The 17,191-nt window shown below is 45.2% G+C and overlaps 2 protein-coding genes across 2 annotated transcripts; one reads left to right on the forward strand and one right to left on the reverse strand.

Moving 5' to 3' along the window:
• Window positions 1-1,369: 1,369 nt before the first annotated feature.
• LOC120669197 (aspartyl protease family protein At5g10770-like) lies at window positions 1,370-14,522 on the forward strand. The gene is made up of 4 exons (XM_039948988.1): window positions 1,370-1,470; window positions 3,656-4,225; window positions 13,754-14,408; window positions 14,502-14,522. The coding sequence occupies exons 1-4, from the start codon at window positions 1,370-1,372 to the stop codon at window positions 14,520-14,522; spliced, it is 1,347 nt and encodes a 448-aa protein (XP_039804922.1).
• Window positions 14,523-14,886: 364 nt separating this feature from the next.
• Window positions 14,887-16,530, reverse strand: LOC120669198. The gene has a single exon (XM_039948989.1). It carries the CDS (start codon window positions 16,528-16,530, stop codon window positions 14,887-14,889), a length of 1,644 nt encoding a protein of 547 aa, XP_039804923.1.
• Window positions 16,531-17,191: the final 661 nt, after the last annotated feature.

Here is a 17,191-nt window from a genome sequence, read left to right on the forward strand (position 1 = left end):
ATTTGCTCATACTTCAGAACTTCTACAATGGGCTGAATAAGACAGCCCGTGATCATGTAGACGCTGCTGTTGGTGGAGCTTTCTTCTCACTGACCACTGAAAGACCGACATCTTTAATTGAGAAGATGGTATCTAACCAAGGTTGGAGCGATGATCGACTCTAGTCATGCCAACGGGGCCTGCATATCGTCAAGGAAACTAACATGCTCGCTGCAAAGATTGATCTCCTCCTCAAGAAATTTGAGGGCTATTCCCAAGACAAGGCTCAAACACAGACACTTCAAGCCTTTTATGCTCGCATGACATGCGAGGTCTGTGGAAATACTGGACACTCAGGCAATGATTGTCTGGAAACCCATGAGGAAGCAATGTACCTGAATAAGAACAATAATGGGTTTCGTCCACAAGGAGGTCAGGGATGCAATCAACCATGCCCATTCTACCAAGGTGGAAATGGTACTTCAAATTCATTCAATCCTAACCAACCTACCTTGAGGGATCTGGTCTACGGCCAAACGAAGGTTAATGAAAAAATACAGAAGAAGTTGGCCGCTAATGACAAGTCATTGGAGACCATTCATGCCAAGCTGGATGGATTCTCCACTACTATCAAGAATCAACTGAGCTTCAACAAAATGCTTGAAACTCAACTAGCTCAGCTGGCTGTTGCTGCTCCCGCTGTTGATACATGGAAGATCCTGGGGCAACCCGAATCTACCCTAAAAAGTGTCAACGCAGTGACGATGAGATGGGGGAAACCATCAAGCAGGTCATCCTGTACTAGCTATATAGAGAAGCTCATCTGGCCAAGAAGAGGACCGTGGGGAGAACTAGTAGCATTAGTTAGAGAGGATCCTGGGACCCCGATGATCAGCTGCTCGATTTTCGACTTCCACTTCGAGCAGGCTCTATGCAACCTTGGAGCAAGTGTCAACATTATGCCCAAGGTAACATTTGAGAAATTCAGTTATCATGCTCTTTCCCCTACCATGATGTGTATGCAGCTGGCCGACTCTACCATACGGTTTCCTGAGGGAATCGTTGAGAATTTTTTGGTACAAGTCAGAGACACCTTTGTACTCACAGACTTTGTGGTTCTCGACATGGAAGGAGATCTAGGGATATCTCTCATTCTTGGTCGACCATTCTTGAGAGATGCCAAGGCCAAAATCGATGTAGGAATTTGGAAGATCAGTTTCCTTATCATGAGAAAGAACATGAAATTCAGATTTCAAAACAAGAAGGAACTATTCCTGATTCATGAGGTAACAAAGGAGAAGGACTGTATGCTGAACCTGACTGGGAAGATTGGGAAATTCATGAGCCCCCAACAGAGTCAGCATGGGAAGATTGGGAAATACATAGCCTAATGCCTGAGGATCCATCACCTGCGCCACCTACAACACTAAAGAAGACCAAAAAGGTGTGGTGTAAGAAGAAGACGGTCATTGTCCACTACTACTTCTCCAGGTACGGACGACTTGACCTCAACCTGATTAGGTACGGAGAAAGGTCCTGCTCATCGAACCCTACACCAAGAGCTAGCTTGGGGGAGATCCCCTTCCCCAGGTCGATTGCATCCTTTTACTGCTTTCATACTAATAAAATAAACTTTATACAAAAAAATTGATAAAAATGTTTACATGCTTTATTTTCTTTTCCTTTATGATTTGTAAGAATGTTTAAACTTCTCTAGAGTTGAAAGAATGAAAATTTGCTCTGTTCTGCTTAGTTTGTCGGTCTAATTTGTAACTTAGAGTTCACTTAAATTTGTGTTTATCGGCTTGATAAACCTTTTGCCATAAACCCAAAAGTCTTGTGGGATGCAAATGCTTTAGTCAAGTCTAGGTTGTTGTGAGTATAGATATAGTGAATAGAGCACTGTGAACTTGTTCTAAGTGATGCTTGAAATATGGAGTTTTAATTTTTTTTTTTAAATAACATAAGAAAGGCAAGTTCCTTAAAGACGAGAAAATTCCTACCGGAGCCAAATATAATACTACTTTGAAAATTCTATATAAATATATACTGCTTGCTACTTCATTTAGTATTGTCAAATTGTAAGGAAGGTACGCGCGAGGCCAGAGGTTGTGGGTTCTAATTCACATGGCTGCGCACGCATGTTTACGTGCGAGAAATTTGTGTGACTTGTGACTTGGGAAGTTGTGTGTGTATGGGGCTCCTAGGGTTCGTTATATTTCTTTTCAAGATGGCATGTTTAGTATCGGTTGCTGCAACCCATACTAAATGGGCCACCATTTAGTACTGGCCAGGTGGTGCCAATTGCGGCAACCGTTTTTTGTAGTAGTATTGTTGCCTTGTGCATAGCTCCCTTACCATGCATCTCACTACGCAGTGGTTGTGATTGGGAGAGAGATACTTTCCTTTTGAAGTAACCTATGAAGGATCCTTAGTTTAGTATCTTGTGGTAAAACAATATGTACTAAAAGATCCACATTAGTACCGGGTGGTGTTATCAACCGATACTAACGTGGCTGGAGACTTCAGTTCCAGATGATAACACCTACCGCTACTAATGTGGACCTTTTAGTAATACCATCGGGTACTAAAAGGCTCCATAGGCTTCGTCCACCTTAAAAATACCGCTATGAATCAGACCGGTACTATCGTTCCGTACATTTTGGGTGGACAGATAGCCCTTTTTCTACTAGTGTATCTAGCAAGTTACCTATGGGTGATGGGGCTACTTTATTCATGATGAATATTAATCTACATGGACAACAATTTATGATGTTTATTTTCGTCACTGATATAGGGCATGGGTTGGGCTGCATAGTATTAAAGGTATTTTATGATGATTAAGAAATATTTTGGATTGTGTTGATCTGTGACGATTAATCCATTACGATGGAATTTTGGTGTAATATGTGATGGATAGTTTTTTAGCCGTCCTTGAAAAGAATTAATCCATCATTGATTACATTGTCTTTTTTGTAGTATGCTGCAGTTCTCCAAAAATAAATAATGCAAGATCGTTAAGTGGAGAATCCATGACATCTGTTCCATGATAATGAATGTCCAGTTTCATGTTGGTGGTCTCTTACTTGCTGGCTTGTCGCCTGTGTAATTTTCCCTGCTCCCTCTACTAGCTATGGGAAGCCTCGACAACCGATCCGGCTGATGGCAGGACATGGCTACAGGCTATTGTACTTGATTATCTGTATCCTGAGCCAATCTTAGGGGCCAACGACCTCTGTATATAGAAGCCAACCTAGACAGGACAATAAATAAATCATCACCGATGCGGTAATGTTCAACATTGCTACCTATTGCATTTGCATATATATATGGACAAGTGCCTCAGGATGGCCATGTTCATTAGCAAGAATGGCTCCAGCCGTTGCCTCCGTTATCTTCTTCGGCCTCCTCCTCCCTCATATGTGTACTTCCTACCAAAACAGTCACAGACTCACAGTCCAGGGTCTCGGCGATTCGTTCTCCGGCCATCTAACGAGGAGTCACGACCCTCGACGCCGACGCTCCGGCCATCTAACGAGGAGTCACGACCCTCGACGCCGACGGAGACATCATGCTCGTCCATCCCTTCCGGTGCAGATCAAATATTCAGAGATCGATGTGGACGAGATGTGTATTTACAATGTTCGTTTTACAAACTCTTCTAAAACTTTTGTAGGCCCGTCAAACGGAAACAAGTTGCCTTTGATCCACCGCTCGAGCCCATGCTCGCCCCTCAACGGCGCTGGGAAACGAAGGCAGCAGCAGCCTTTGTCCACCGACGTCTTCGATCGCGATGTCCAGAGACTCAGGACGATACTTTGGCGGCACAGTCCGGCGTGGCTGATGCCACCGCTGAAGCCGCCCCTGCCCCAGCGCCGGCATCAGGTGTTACGCTTCCCATCACCGGCACTGACAACGGCGGAGTCCTGGGCAGCCTGGATTACAGCGTCACCGTCGGGTACGGCACACCGGCCCAGCTGCTGCCGATGGACTTCGACACCGTGCGGTTAGGCAGCGGCACCTCGGCGCTCCGGTGCAAGCCATGCCGTGGCGGTGAACTGCCGTGCGACCCGGCATTCGACCCCAACAGGTCGTCCTCTTTCGCCCCAGTCTCGTGCGGCCCGGAATGCCCATCCGAGTGCCGCGGATCGGGTTGCTCCTTCGATGTCACGTTCAGGAGTAACCATTCCGTCGCGGCCAATGGCACCTTCGTCAAAGACACGCACTGCTGGAGAATGTCATATTGGTACCAGCACGTTAGTGCAGGTCAAATAGGAGCCGGCACTAATGTGCATGTACAGTACAAAGCGGGCACGTTAGTGCCGGCTAGCAACACCATCCGACACTAACGTGCCATCCCCCAACGGTCCGCGCGCATGGCACAACGGTCATAAGACACGTTAGTGCCGGCTGGAAAGTCTAGCCGGCACTAACTTGGTTAATTGCAAGTTAGTGCCGGCTAGTGAATCTAGCCGGCACTAAAAGTCCACAATTAGTGCCGGCTAGAGCCACCAGCCGGCACAAAATTGCCCCGTATATCAGACACTCCTTCTTCCCCAGCCCGACCATTTCATTTCGCCGAGCTCCTCCTCTCTCTCATGGCGTGTTAGAGGGGAGGTGCTGCCCATTTTCCCCCAAATTTGTGAGGATTTCACCCATTCAAGTGCACCAAAGGTTAGTAGCTTCTTCCACTCTTCTTTCACGGTGTTTATTCTTTGTTTCATGCTTTCTAGATAAAGAAAATAGTGATTTTAAGGTTGAGGAAAAATGAGCATAATTTTCCGACTTGTTCATTAATTTGAGCAAAATAGAATCAATTTGTTACTTTTTAGAGAAGGTTTTCTAGATAGTTTGACTATGACACATTTAGAGTAATTTTTTTGAATTATTTCACGGGGACATGTGTATATGTTATTATGCAAAATTTTAAGGATTAAGGATGATGGAAAATGGGCATGATTTATTAATTTGTTCATTAATTTGAGCAAGGTAGAATTGATTTGTTGCTTTTTTAGAGAATGATTACTATATAGTTTGACTATCACACATTTAGAATGTTTTTTTTGAATTATTTCATGGTGACATGTGTATATGTTATTGTGCCAATTTATTTTGCTATGTAGTTTAAATTTACTAGATAGGTGGCCTACGACACATTTACATTTTTTTTGAATTACTTCATAGTAACCTGTTTTTAGGGATAATGAGCATGATTTTTTTTAATTTGTACAGATGGACCGGCAATGGATGCACGGAAGCCGGAGCACCTCAGCATGGATTCAGGGTTTAGATTCTTTTCTCAAGGCGGCAATGGCAAATAGGTCGCCAAAGGGTTTAATGTGTTGTTCATGCAGTGTTTGCGAAAATAAAAAGGAATTCCGAAAAAAAGATACTATATGGAATCACCTGGCCTTGAATGGTTTCATGAGTAACTATAGCCTTTGGAATAAACACGGCGAAGTTGGAGTTGATAAAGTCTGAAATAAGCAACGAGAGTAGTGGAATGAATTCGTGAATTACAAGCACAGTGCTGACAGCATGGCAGCCTCGATTTAAGGCAAAATGAATGCTAGCAAAAAGACAAACTTCCATAGACTTGGGCCTGGAGGTTATAAGGTTGCTGTTCCGAAATGAGAAAAGATGGAAAATAATTTAATTGCAAAAGGAATCGTACCGCAAACCTTGAGTTGGCCCAAACGAGTAAGGTATTACTTCTATGCTCATGGAGGCACACTAGACCCCGAGACTGGAATGTTTGTGACTTGCGACGTACTAAGAGAGGCTGCCCAAAGACTCGACAACGCAATGAGGCGTACGGAAGAAGGAACCTTCCAGCCCAACAGAGAGAATGACGAGCTGACTTATGTTCTTGGGAATGCGGAACACACTGGACGGACCCAAGGCGTGGGCGTAGTTCCATGGAAATATGGCTTTTCCGGAGATCTCGAAACCTACCGAAGCCGATGCAGAAGCAAGGCAGTAGTGGCAGAGAAAATCTGTAGCCTAAAAAACCAGATAATGTCACTTGAGGCAGCAGTTGGGCAACGCTCGGACCAACCAGCTGCCAATGTCGAGATCAGTCCCTTTTCTCAGCGTCGTAGTAGTGTTGCTTCCACAGAGCACCCTAATTTGGGTGCCGACAGGCCGAGGGACCCCATTGCTGACATCACCGTTAGGACCCAATGTGAGCTTCTGGTTCTTTATGGGAAAAAGCTCAAAGTTTGTGCTGAGGGTTATGCGGAAGTCCAAGAAGAAGGCAGGACAATACATTGCCAGCCGATTCCTGAAGGATTCGCCAGAGTGTTTGTTGACCGAATTATTGAAGAACGCTGGGAAGATTTGGACCTCCCGATCCCTATAGGTCCTGAAGAAACAGAACTACAACATGTCGTACACACATGGATCGCGTGGCCAAAGCGCGACATAAGATTGGTGCAAGCAGCCACAGATTCCGCTCGGTGCTCAAGGCAAAGATCACCAACACCAGCTGACAGGAATCCTAGTGTTGGCCCACCTTCTCCACCGCCTGCACGGGACCCCAGCATGGATCCGCCATCACCAGCCGCACAGGATCCGCCATCACCAGCCGCACAAAGCGAGCCAATTCCGGCATCATCACCAGCCGCACAACAGAATCAGAGTCAGCAACAGAAGACATACACGGTACCTTCGGTCCAACCATCTCATAAGCAGCAAAGAAAGAAGAAAGCGAAGGCTCCAGAAGAGGAAGAGGCAGAAGAATCGTTTCAAACCTTCTTGCTGAAGCGCAAGCTACTGAGGGAGGCTGCGAACAAGAAGCCAGAAATAGATCCGGGTGCAAAGGCACACTTCATTAAACACTTCATTAAAGATCCCACCAAGGAGAAAGAAAAGGAGTCGGATTATGATCGTCAGATCAGAAAGTGCTACAGCAACCCCAAGAAGGGCTGCTTAATGCAAAGACCGTTCCCCAGCTCGGAGAGCAGTCCAAACAATCGATCCCTCCGTTGATAGTGCCGCGTGAAGAATGTCCCGATGAATCAAGAGATCCGTTGACCATGGCTGGGATGATATTGCAAACTGATCTAACAAGGGCTCAATTGCTTGGGAAGGCCCTACAGAATGCACGCGGCAAGAAAAAGTTTGTACTTGGTGAACCTTTGATATGGCCAGAGTTGCTACCATTCCTACCAACGAGAATGGCCAAGTTACACAAATGGTATGCCGTGCAATCTAAAGCTAATGAATTAGAGATGTTACCAGCTCGGATTAAAGATGAGCATTTCTGGCGGGGGAAGATGATGTATATATCGAGTTTGCAGCACTTTACGATTTATACCATCAAGATGCCCTTCACAAGTCCCTCATGAGTGTATGGTGCATGTAAATATTGTCTCTCGTTTCATTATTTTAAGCCTTATGTGTTGACTGATCCCCGTTTTTCTTGTGTCCCATAGGTCAAAAATTCAAATTTGCCGAAAGAAGAACTTCCATAACGTCGGGTTCTTCGACCCCGATATTATACACGAGAAATCGTTAGCGCAAAATCCTAGAGACATAGTCAATGTTATATACATGGGGTTGCGTAAAAATAGCATGTGTCACTTCATTCTCTTGCCATACAACCATCAGTGAGTCGTTCTTTGTTAGCCTCTTTTTTTCAATCCCTTCATATTAATAATACTATTTAATAACTATTATAATCAACATTAATTGGTTATGCATATGTATATGCATAGCTTTCATTGGATATTGCTTTGTATTCGGATTGAGGAGCACAAGGTCTTGGTGTACGACTCGTTAAGGCAAGATATATCAAAGTACCAAGATATCATCGAGGTGGTAAATACTGCAGGGAGTCGCTACCTCCACAAACATATAGGCTTGCCCATAGGTGAAATCGAGCCTCTTCATTGGGTGACTGATTTTCCGGTATGAATATACTCTCGCTACTAATGTCATTCGCAATAAACATCAGAAAAATTCTATATCGTAACCCACATTTGTCCATAGTGTTGGAGACAGGGCCAAGGAAACAATTTATGTGGATACTACGTATGCGAGTGGATCAACTCTTTTGCAAGTGAAAAAGGGCAAATGACAGTGGAGGCATTCAATGTACGTGAGCACAATCACGTCTGCTCATTATTTTAATTCATTATTTTTTATTATCATGTTTTTATCGAAAAATGTGACAGCGTTGGTGGATGAAAGAAGAACTCATTGAAATCGCTCGGATCAGGGCAATTCAAGAAGCTATATGTGGATTTCTACTTGATGAAGTCATAAATCCTAAGGGCGAATTTCATGGCGATCTCCGTATAAGCGTCGCCCAAAAAGATCCGACGACGAGGAAGTTGATACGTTACTATAGTTGATGTGCTTAATAATTTGTAATATCTCATGTACTTTTGAACTCCTAAGTGTTCCATACATAACAAATATATATAATGTTAGTGTAATATGCTGTTCTAATAATACTGTGCAATGCAAAGAGTACGACTATATAGTCACATACGGTAGAAATACGCATAGCCATACGTATAAAAATGAAAATAAAAGAAACATAAAGAAGAAAAAACATTTAGTGCCGGCTAGTTATATCAGCCGGCACTAACCTTACTGTGAGGACTCAGGCGGGGTCGGGCACGTTAGTGTCGGCTGGTATTACGGACCGGCACTAACATACGAACGTTAGTGCCGGTCAGAGTAGCCGGCACTAACGTTTGTCACGTTAGTGCCGGCCATTTAGTTCCAGCCACAGGGACCGGCACTAATACGCCCTGTGACCGGCACTAATAAGCCGTTCTCCAACAGTGACGCTCACGTTGTCGCCATCGGTGACCGTCGCGAGCTTCGTCCTGGCTATGAGCCTTTTATCATGAACTTTCAGATGAATGGCTTGGATAAAACATTGAGTGAGTTGCATGGGATGCTAAAAACAGCAGAGGAGAGCATTAAGAAGAATTCGAATCATGTGATGATGATTCAGAAGGGGAACAAAAAGAGGAAGCGTTGGACGCCTCCTAATCCCAAAGGTAAAGGCAAAGAAAAGAGTTCCGGTGGTGAGTCTTCGGGCTCTAAGCTAAAGCCAGCACCTAAGGCCAAATCTGGCCCTACTTCTGAAGATGAATGCTTCCACTGTCATGAAAAGGGACATTGGTCTAGGAACTGCAAGAAGTACTTGGAAGAAAAGAAGAAGAAGAAGGGAAGTGAGACTTCCACTTCAGGTATAAATGTTATAGAAATAAATATTACATTATCTTCTAGTGAATCATGGGTATTTGATACTGGATCGATGATGCACACTTGCAAATCGTTGCAGGGTCTAAGTGAGACTAGAAGATTTGCAAGAGGCGAGTTGGACGTTCGGGTCGGCAATGGCGCAAAGGTTGCGGTGTTGGCGGTCGGCACCTACCACTTGTCTCTACCCTCCGGATTAGTTTTGGAATTAAATAATTGTTATTGCATTCCTGCTTTGAGCAAGAACATTATTTCTTCTTCATGTTTGGAAGAAGTTGGTGATTTTAAGATTGTAATTGAGAACAAACGTTGTTCTATCTTTTGCAATGGTATTTTTTATGCTCATTGTCCATTGGTGAATGGATTATATGTTCTTGATCTTGAGGATAAATCTGTCTGTAACATTAATACTAAGAGGCTTAGACCAAATGATTTGAATCCCACTTTTATTTGGCATTGTCGCTTAGGTCATATAAATGAGAAGCGCATTGAACAACTCCATAAAGATGGATTGTTAATCTCATTTGATTTTGAATCATTTGACACATGTGAGTCTTGTTTGCTTGGAAAGATGACCAAAGCGCCTTTCACTGGTCAGAGTGAGAGGGCGAGTGACTTGTTGGGACTTGTACATACCGATGTATGTGGACCAATGAGCTCAATAGCCAGAGGTGGTTTTCAGTACTTCATTACTTTCACTGATGACTTTAGTAGATATGGCTATATCTACTTAATGAGGCACAAGTCTGAATCGTTTGAAAAGTTCAAAGAATTTCAGAATGAAGTACAAAATCAATTAGGCAAGACAATTAAATTTCTGCGATCTGATCGTGGAGGAGAATATTTGAGCCTTGAATTTGGTGATCATTTGAAGCAATGTGGAATTATTCCGCAGCTAACTCCGCCCGGAACGCCTCAATGGAATGGGGTATCCGAACGGAGAAACCGAACCTTGTTGGACATGGTTAGGTCCATGATGAGCCAAGCTGATCTTCCATTGTCATTTTGGGGTTATGCTCTTGAAACTGCTGCGTTCACACTGAATAGGGTTCCAAGTAAGTCTGTTGAGAAGACACCATATGAGATATGGACTGGGAAGCGTCCCGGATTATCTTTTCTCAAAGTTTGGGGATGTGAGGCTTATGTCAAACGTTTGATGTCAGATAAGCTCACTCCAAAGTCAGACAAATGTTTCTTTGTGGGGTATCCTAGGGAAACCAAAGGATATTATTTTTACAATAAGGCGGAAGGCAAAGTGTTTGTCGCTCGCAATGGTGTTTTCTTAGAAAAGGAGTTTCTCTCAAAAGGATTTAGTGGGAGCAAGGTGCAACTTGAAGAAATTCAGGAAACACCCGAAACTGTTTCAGCACCCATTGAAGATCCACGGGATGTGCAAGATGTTGCACAACCCATAGTTGAGGCACCAGCCCCACGAAGGTCTATAAGGGCACGTCGCGCTACTGACAAGCTCAACCTCCTTATTACGGAGGAGCGCCATGTATTATTGATGGAAAATGATGAGCCCTTGACCTACAAAAAAGCAATGATGGGACCCGACTCCGACAAATGGCTTGAAGCCATGGAATCCGAGTTAAAATCCATGCATGATAATTAAGTTTGGAACTTGGTCGATCAGATTGACAGTGTAAGACCTGTCGATTGTAAGTGGATTTTTAAGAAAAAATTAGACATGGATGGAAATGTTCACATCTATAAGGCACGATTGGTGGCGAAAGGTTTCCGACAAATTCAAGGTGTTGACTATGAGGAAACCTTTTCGCCCGTCGCAATGCTAAAGTCTGTTCGGATTCTCCTAGCAATTGCCGCATATTATGACTATGAGATATGGCAAATGGATGTCAAAACCGCTTTCCTTAATGGACATCTAAGTGAGGATGTGTATATGACACAGCCTGAAGGTTTTGTCAATCCTAAAAATGCTGGGAAAATATGTAAGCTTCAGAGGTCCATCTATGGATTGAAGCAAGCATCTTGGAGTTGGAATATTCATTTTGATGAGGTAGTCAAAGGGTTTGGCTTCATCAAGAATGAAGATGAGCCTTGTGTTTACAAAAAGGCTAGTGGGAGCGCACTTGTGTTTCTGGTCCTATATGTGGATGACATATTACTGATCGGAAATGATATTCCAATGCTTGAAGCCGTTAAAACCTCATTGAAAAAGAGTTTTTCGATGAAGGATTTAGGAGAGGCGGCTTATATTCTGGGTATTAGGATCTATAGAGATAGATCAAAAAGGCTAATTGGATTGAGCCAAGACACGTACATTGACAAGATACTGAATCGGTTCAATATGCAAGATTCCAAGAAAGGTTTCTTGCCAATGTCACATGGCATTACTCTAAGCAAGAGTCAGTGCGCTACGACACCTGATGAGCAAAAGAGGATGAGTACGATTCCTTATGCTTCAGCCATAGGGTCGATCATGTATGCTATGCTTTGCACGCGCCCAGATGTTTTCTTTGCTCTAAGTGTTACGAGCAGGTATCAGTCAGATTTCGGTGAACCTCACTGGACAATTGTAAAGAGTATCCTTAAGTACTTGAGAAGAACTAAGGATATGTTCCTAATATTTGGAGGCGAAGATGAGCTCCTTGTAAAGGGTTACACCGATGCTAGTTTTCAAACAGACAAAGATGACTCCAAATCCCAATCCGGTTTTGTTTTCTGCCTCAATGGTGGGGCAGTGAGCTGGAAGAGTTCCAAGGAAGATACGGTGGCTGATTCGACGACAGAGGCCGAGTATATTGCAGCTTCCGAAGCTGCAAAAGAAGCTGTTTGGATCAGAAAGTTTGTTTCTGACTTGGGTGTTGTTCCTAGTGCATCCAGTCCAGTGGACCTCTATTGTGATAATAGTGGTGCCGTTGCACTAGCAAAGGAGCCTAGAACAACTAAGAAGTCCAGACATATACTGCGAAAGTATCACCTCATCCGTAACTTTGTTGAGAGAGGTGATGTGAAGGTTTGCAAGGTGCACACGGATTCAAACGTTGCTGATCCGTTGACGAAGCCTCTCCCACAATCAAAGCATGAGGCGCACATGAGATCTATGGGTATTAGATACTTACATCAGTGATTCTAGTGTGCATGGGAGATTTTGTGTCATGAGTATGTTTATGTAATGATAAATAATTGTTATTTGTTCCATGGATGATTATTTTACATTGATTATCAAGTATGTGACTTGTTCTTGAAACTCTTTGTTGAAAATGATATGATTCTAAATTATCCCTAGTTTATGTCGTTGTGTGGGACAACAACGACGTTGAGACTAGCACATGCATTAATTGATGATCATGTTTCACGGATCATGGATATGGAGATATCGGATTAATGATGTGGACACATGTTGGTGAACATGGTGTTGGATTGACCCACTCCAAGACAATGTTGGGATTGTTATTTTGTATGTGCCATCAGTTGTTCTTGAGTGTTATACCTACTGAATCCTTAGACCTGAGATCGCCATTGTTTCTCACTGTGTGTAGTGGTGCATCTTGGGGCTGCTAAACGCTACTCCGTGACTAGGTAGTTACAAAAGCAGCTTACAGGTATGTCATGAAACATGGAATGGGCTGTGAGCGGATCAAGATGGAATTTGCCCCTCCTAGATAACGGGAGGGATATCTCTGGGCCCCTCGAGATAGTTGGATTTGAAAGTGCATGGCCATGCCAAAGTGATTAAAGAGTTAATCATGATGACTAAAGGTTAGTTATGAATAGAATCCACTATTAGATCGAGAGAATGGTCAAGCTATCACAAAGGTGGCACGCATCTCGCTTTGAGCTTGACTGGTATCGTGTGGCAAAGGGATCGGTGTATGAGTATATCTATGGTTCGGCCGATATGATCTTTATGTGTATTTGTGAGTCACTATGCCCTGCTAGGTGCCGCTATTGACTTGTGATTCGGAAATGATTTCCGATCACGACCACCTACACATGAACCTAACGGGTCACACACTTAAGGGGTTTGGAATGTTGGAAAGCTTGCATGTATGATTGTCTCTAGTGCAAGTGGGAGATTGTTGGTGATATGCCCAAGAGCCCATCATCACAATACGGTTTAAAGGCCCAAGTGGATATTGATCCAAGAGGGATTAGGGTTACTAATGGGCCTATGAGATAGAAGCCCATTAGTACGCTCTATATATATGAGGGAGGGGCTAGGGGGGCGATGACCTGAGCCGCGCCACCTCCCTAGCCGCCGCCCCTCCCTCTCTCTCGGCCGCCGCCCTTGCCGTGCGTGCGGTGCTAGCACACCGACGCCCGGCGTTTCATCCCCGTACGTGTGGACTCCGTGGAGGCGCTGCTGCGACTGCTGCGCTGATCGGCTGCTGGGATCAAGTACGAGGAGCTCGGTTCGTGGGACGTGATCGACTACTTCCTCTACATCGACGCGCGACTTCTTCCGCTGCGCTGCGCGTCTAGTGGTAACGATCTATGATCTTCTACTCGCAAGTATCTTGGGTTTATGCGGTAGTGATGCTAGCGTAGCCTACCCGTTTACTTACATCCACTTCACTGGCTCCAGCGGGCTGCTCGACCTAAGCCGGAGCAGGTTCTCCTTGGTGTCCCGGCTGATCACCTCTTCATCCCCCACCGGCAATGCTACGGCCGCCTTCTCCTACTGCCTACCAGCGTCGCAGAAGAGCTCCCGTGGCTTCCTCTCCATCGGCGCCACCCTGCCCGATTTCTCCGGTGGCCAGGCTGGCTCCACCCCATTGGTGATGGACAACTACCCGCTTTACAAGAACAGCTACCTGATCAAGCTCAGTGGCATCAACGTCGGTGGGACCGAGCTCCCGGCCACTGAGTCGAACCTCGCAGCATTGGAGGTGGGGACATCGTTCACCTTCTTCCCACCGGCGATCTACAGCGCTCTCCGTGACGAGTTCCGCAAGCAGATGTCCATGTACCGGTCGGCGCCGCCTTACCGCATGCTCGACACGTGCTACAACTTCACGGGGTTGCACGGATTTGACGGGCCGGTCGTCATCCTCGAGTTCGAGGGCGGCGCCACTCTGCAGCCGGACGTGCATCAGCTGATGTACTTCGTTGATGGCGATGACTCTTTCAGTCACGTCTGCCTCGCCTTCGCCGCATTGCCGGAGGACTTCCCCTACGCGGTGATCGGGAACTGGGCGCAGCAGACAGTGGAGGTGCTGTACGACGTTCGGGGAGGGAAGGTTGGGTTCATCCAAGGAAGCTGCTAGCCGGAGAAAATGAAGTTCCTCGCAAGTCGTTAAACGTGAATAATGTGTGCTTATATTGGCATGCAGCAACAGTCTGGCTATGAATAGCGTCCATATATATATGATGCTGCTCTAGCAGCTGTATGTTTTGGTTTACGATCAGAGTCGCGCGTGCAGATCATGCATGTGATGTGATGTGCATGGTATGACAATTAATAAATGATTTATATGAGCTGAGGAAGTTATTTCCGTTGGAACCTGGAGCATGCACCTAGGTGCAGTGTGATGATGCAACTGTTAGACCCTTTTGGATCACCTAACATGGTAGATCAGAGGCACGGCTACGTTGAAGGTCTCCTCTAGGGCAGTGATGCGCATTGCAGAGGCGTCGTGCTGGCGATGGTGAGGTCGTAGAGGTGGCGGTGTGGGACCTTCCCTTTGCTTCATCGTGCTCTCTCAGATCCGATCGAGTCTAAGGTTCTAGGAAACTGAGGCACAGCGAATCCATAGGTACAACATCACAATCTACGGAATCAGCATATGAACCAATGGAAAAAGAAACTCTGCAAGATTGTGTTACCTTAGCTTTCCCCGCATCATTAAACCACTGAATATAATATGGATGGGGGTGTGGACGTGTGGCCAAGCCAAGCTTCTTGACCAAATCTGAACTCACCAAATTATTGCAACTACCTCCATCAATGATGACACGCGCTCGCCGATTGTTGATGACGAAGAAAATCTGGAACAAATTATGGCGCTGAAACTTCTCTGGTTGTTGTGCCTGTACGTTGAGCACTCGCTTCACAATGATGCTCCTGAAGGCTGCTGTGTTCTCGCTACCCAGAACATGCCCGGCCTCCGCAGCCTCTTCTGGTTCTTCTTCATCATCATCGTCAATGTCGGAGGCACTAATGTAGCCGTCTTCGGTAGCAATGTATGCCCGCTGACTTGGGCAATCCTTCCGCACATGTCCAAATCCATGGCAGCGGTGGCACTGAACGGTCGTGCCTCCCGTCGAGGACACGGAGGACGAACTCTTGGCTGGCTCCTGCAACAACTTTTTACCTGAGTCGGAAGTACGCGCAGGAGATGGTTTTGGCGTTGTGGCAGCTTCCGAAGCTGCTGGTCGCTTGTTGCTCGCAGGTGGGGGCGATCGAAAAGGGGCAGGCTTGGTCAGCCCCGAAGATGGCGCCGAGCGTGGGGTGTAGGTGGCCTTGCTCCTGCTCTGCAAATCACGTCCCTGCAATTCCTTCTCTGCAAGCATGGCAAACTGAAACAACTGGTTGACAGTGTGAAATTCTTTGTAATCAACAATGTCCTGAATGTCACGCCTCAAGCCCGAGTAAAATCTACATATAGCATCCTCAGTTCCCTCAACTATGGCACAACGCATCAAACCCTTTTGAAGTTCACCATAATAATCCTGCACGGTTTTATCTCCCTGTTCTAAGCGCATCAATTTCTTACGCAAATCTCTATGGTACGATGGGGGAACAAATCTATCACGCATAGCAGACTTAAGATCATGCCAAGTAGTAGGTGCAGCATCCTCAGCAATTAGACTGGTCCACCAAACGATAGCAAAATCTTTAAACTCACTAGTGGCTTGTCTAACTCTATGTTGCTCAGGTACAAGGTGTGCACTAAATTTCTGCTCTACTGTCATCTCCCAATCAAGGTACCCGTCAGCATCATAATATCCCGAAAAGGAAGGTATTGTAAACTTAACCTTAGCATAAGGATCATCGGGTACACGATTCTGATTACCTTGCTGGTGATTGTGGTTGTGGTTGTGAGTACCACCCATACCTTGTGTGTTGCGGCGAAGACGATGGCGTAGCCGTGCTTCCCGTGTGGCCGCTTCATCTATATTACCTTGGTCATCATACACCATGTCCTCATCTTGATTGTGCTGTTGACGAGTCTCCAACGCATCGATCCTGTCAGTAACCGTGGATATGATTTCACCAAGCTTGAGGCCTATGATTGCCTCGGTGACTGCCTTGGTGACGACCTCGTGCATCTCTCTCTTGGCATCCTCCAGCTGTTCTTGGCTAACACACTCGTTGAAGTCCTTGGGAGTATGACCCCCACTTCCATCATCACCTGCCATGGTAGACTCAAAAACAGGAACAAACAGTGAAGGTTATCCCTAATAATCTGACTACTCAGGTGGTGGTGCCTCTCAAGGTCACTACTAAAGAGAGCGTCTTACCAAGCCCTTACAAGGTTCTTACCAACACGAGCAGTGGACGGTACAACCGGTGGCCGGTTCGTGATACCTGTGAGGAAGTGGTACCAAGATTGCAAGATCCTCTGGGTGTAATGATCTGAAGATAATATGTGTAGCTATGGGAGGCTCAACAGTATAAGTATGTGGAACACAATTCAAAATCAGATAGCAATGCTGAATAATGGTCCAAAAGCACACTTGTCCTAGTTGCTGGCCTATACGTGTCCTAGAACAGTAATGGTAACAAGCAGGATCAAGATCAAGTATGGATACGATAAACAGCACTGAATCGGGCTCAACGGAGCTCGTCGTGAGGTGGAGGCACTAGTAGAAATCAACTTTTCTTTTTTTTTTATTTTATTTTTTTGATATTTTTTTCTCAAACTGCCTCACTAGAATAGGCTTCTCACAAAATTTCAGCTCGAACGGCTATAAGATGTGGCCTATGGAAATTCTGCAAAAACTTTAAAAAACGTGCAGAAACTTCCGAGCTCCGACAGACAATTTTCTGATGCGAATTTTGCAATTCTGAAATCACCCA

The sequence above is a fragment of the Panicum virgatum genome, chromosome 4N (assembly GCF_016808335.1).
Source record: "Panicum virgatum strain AP13 chromosome 4N, P.virgatum_v5, whole genome shotgun sequence".
Lineage (NCBI taxonomy): Eukaryota > Viridiplantae > Streptophyta > Magnoliopsida > Poales > Poaceae > Panicum > Panicum virgatum.

Coding starts and splice junctions, on each gene's coding strand:
- LOC120669197 (XM_039948988.1), top strand. CDS start 1,370: ATGCCTGAGGATCCATCACCTGCGCCACCTACAACACTAAAGAAGACC. Junction 4,226..13,753: donor TGCTGGAGAATGTCATATTG/GTACCAGCACGT, acceptor CACTGGCTCCAG/CGGGCTGCTCGACCTAAGCC. Junction 14,409..14,501: donor ACGACGTTCGGGGAGGGAAG/GTTGGGTTCATC, acceptor ATTGGCATGCAG/CAACAGTCTGGCTATGAATA.
- LOC120669198 (XM_039948989.1), bottom strand. CDS start 16,530: ATGGCAGGTGATGATGGAAGTGGGGGTCATACTCCCAAGGACTTCAAC.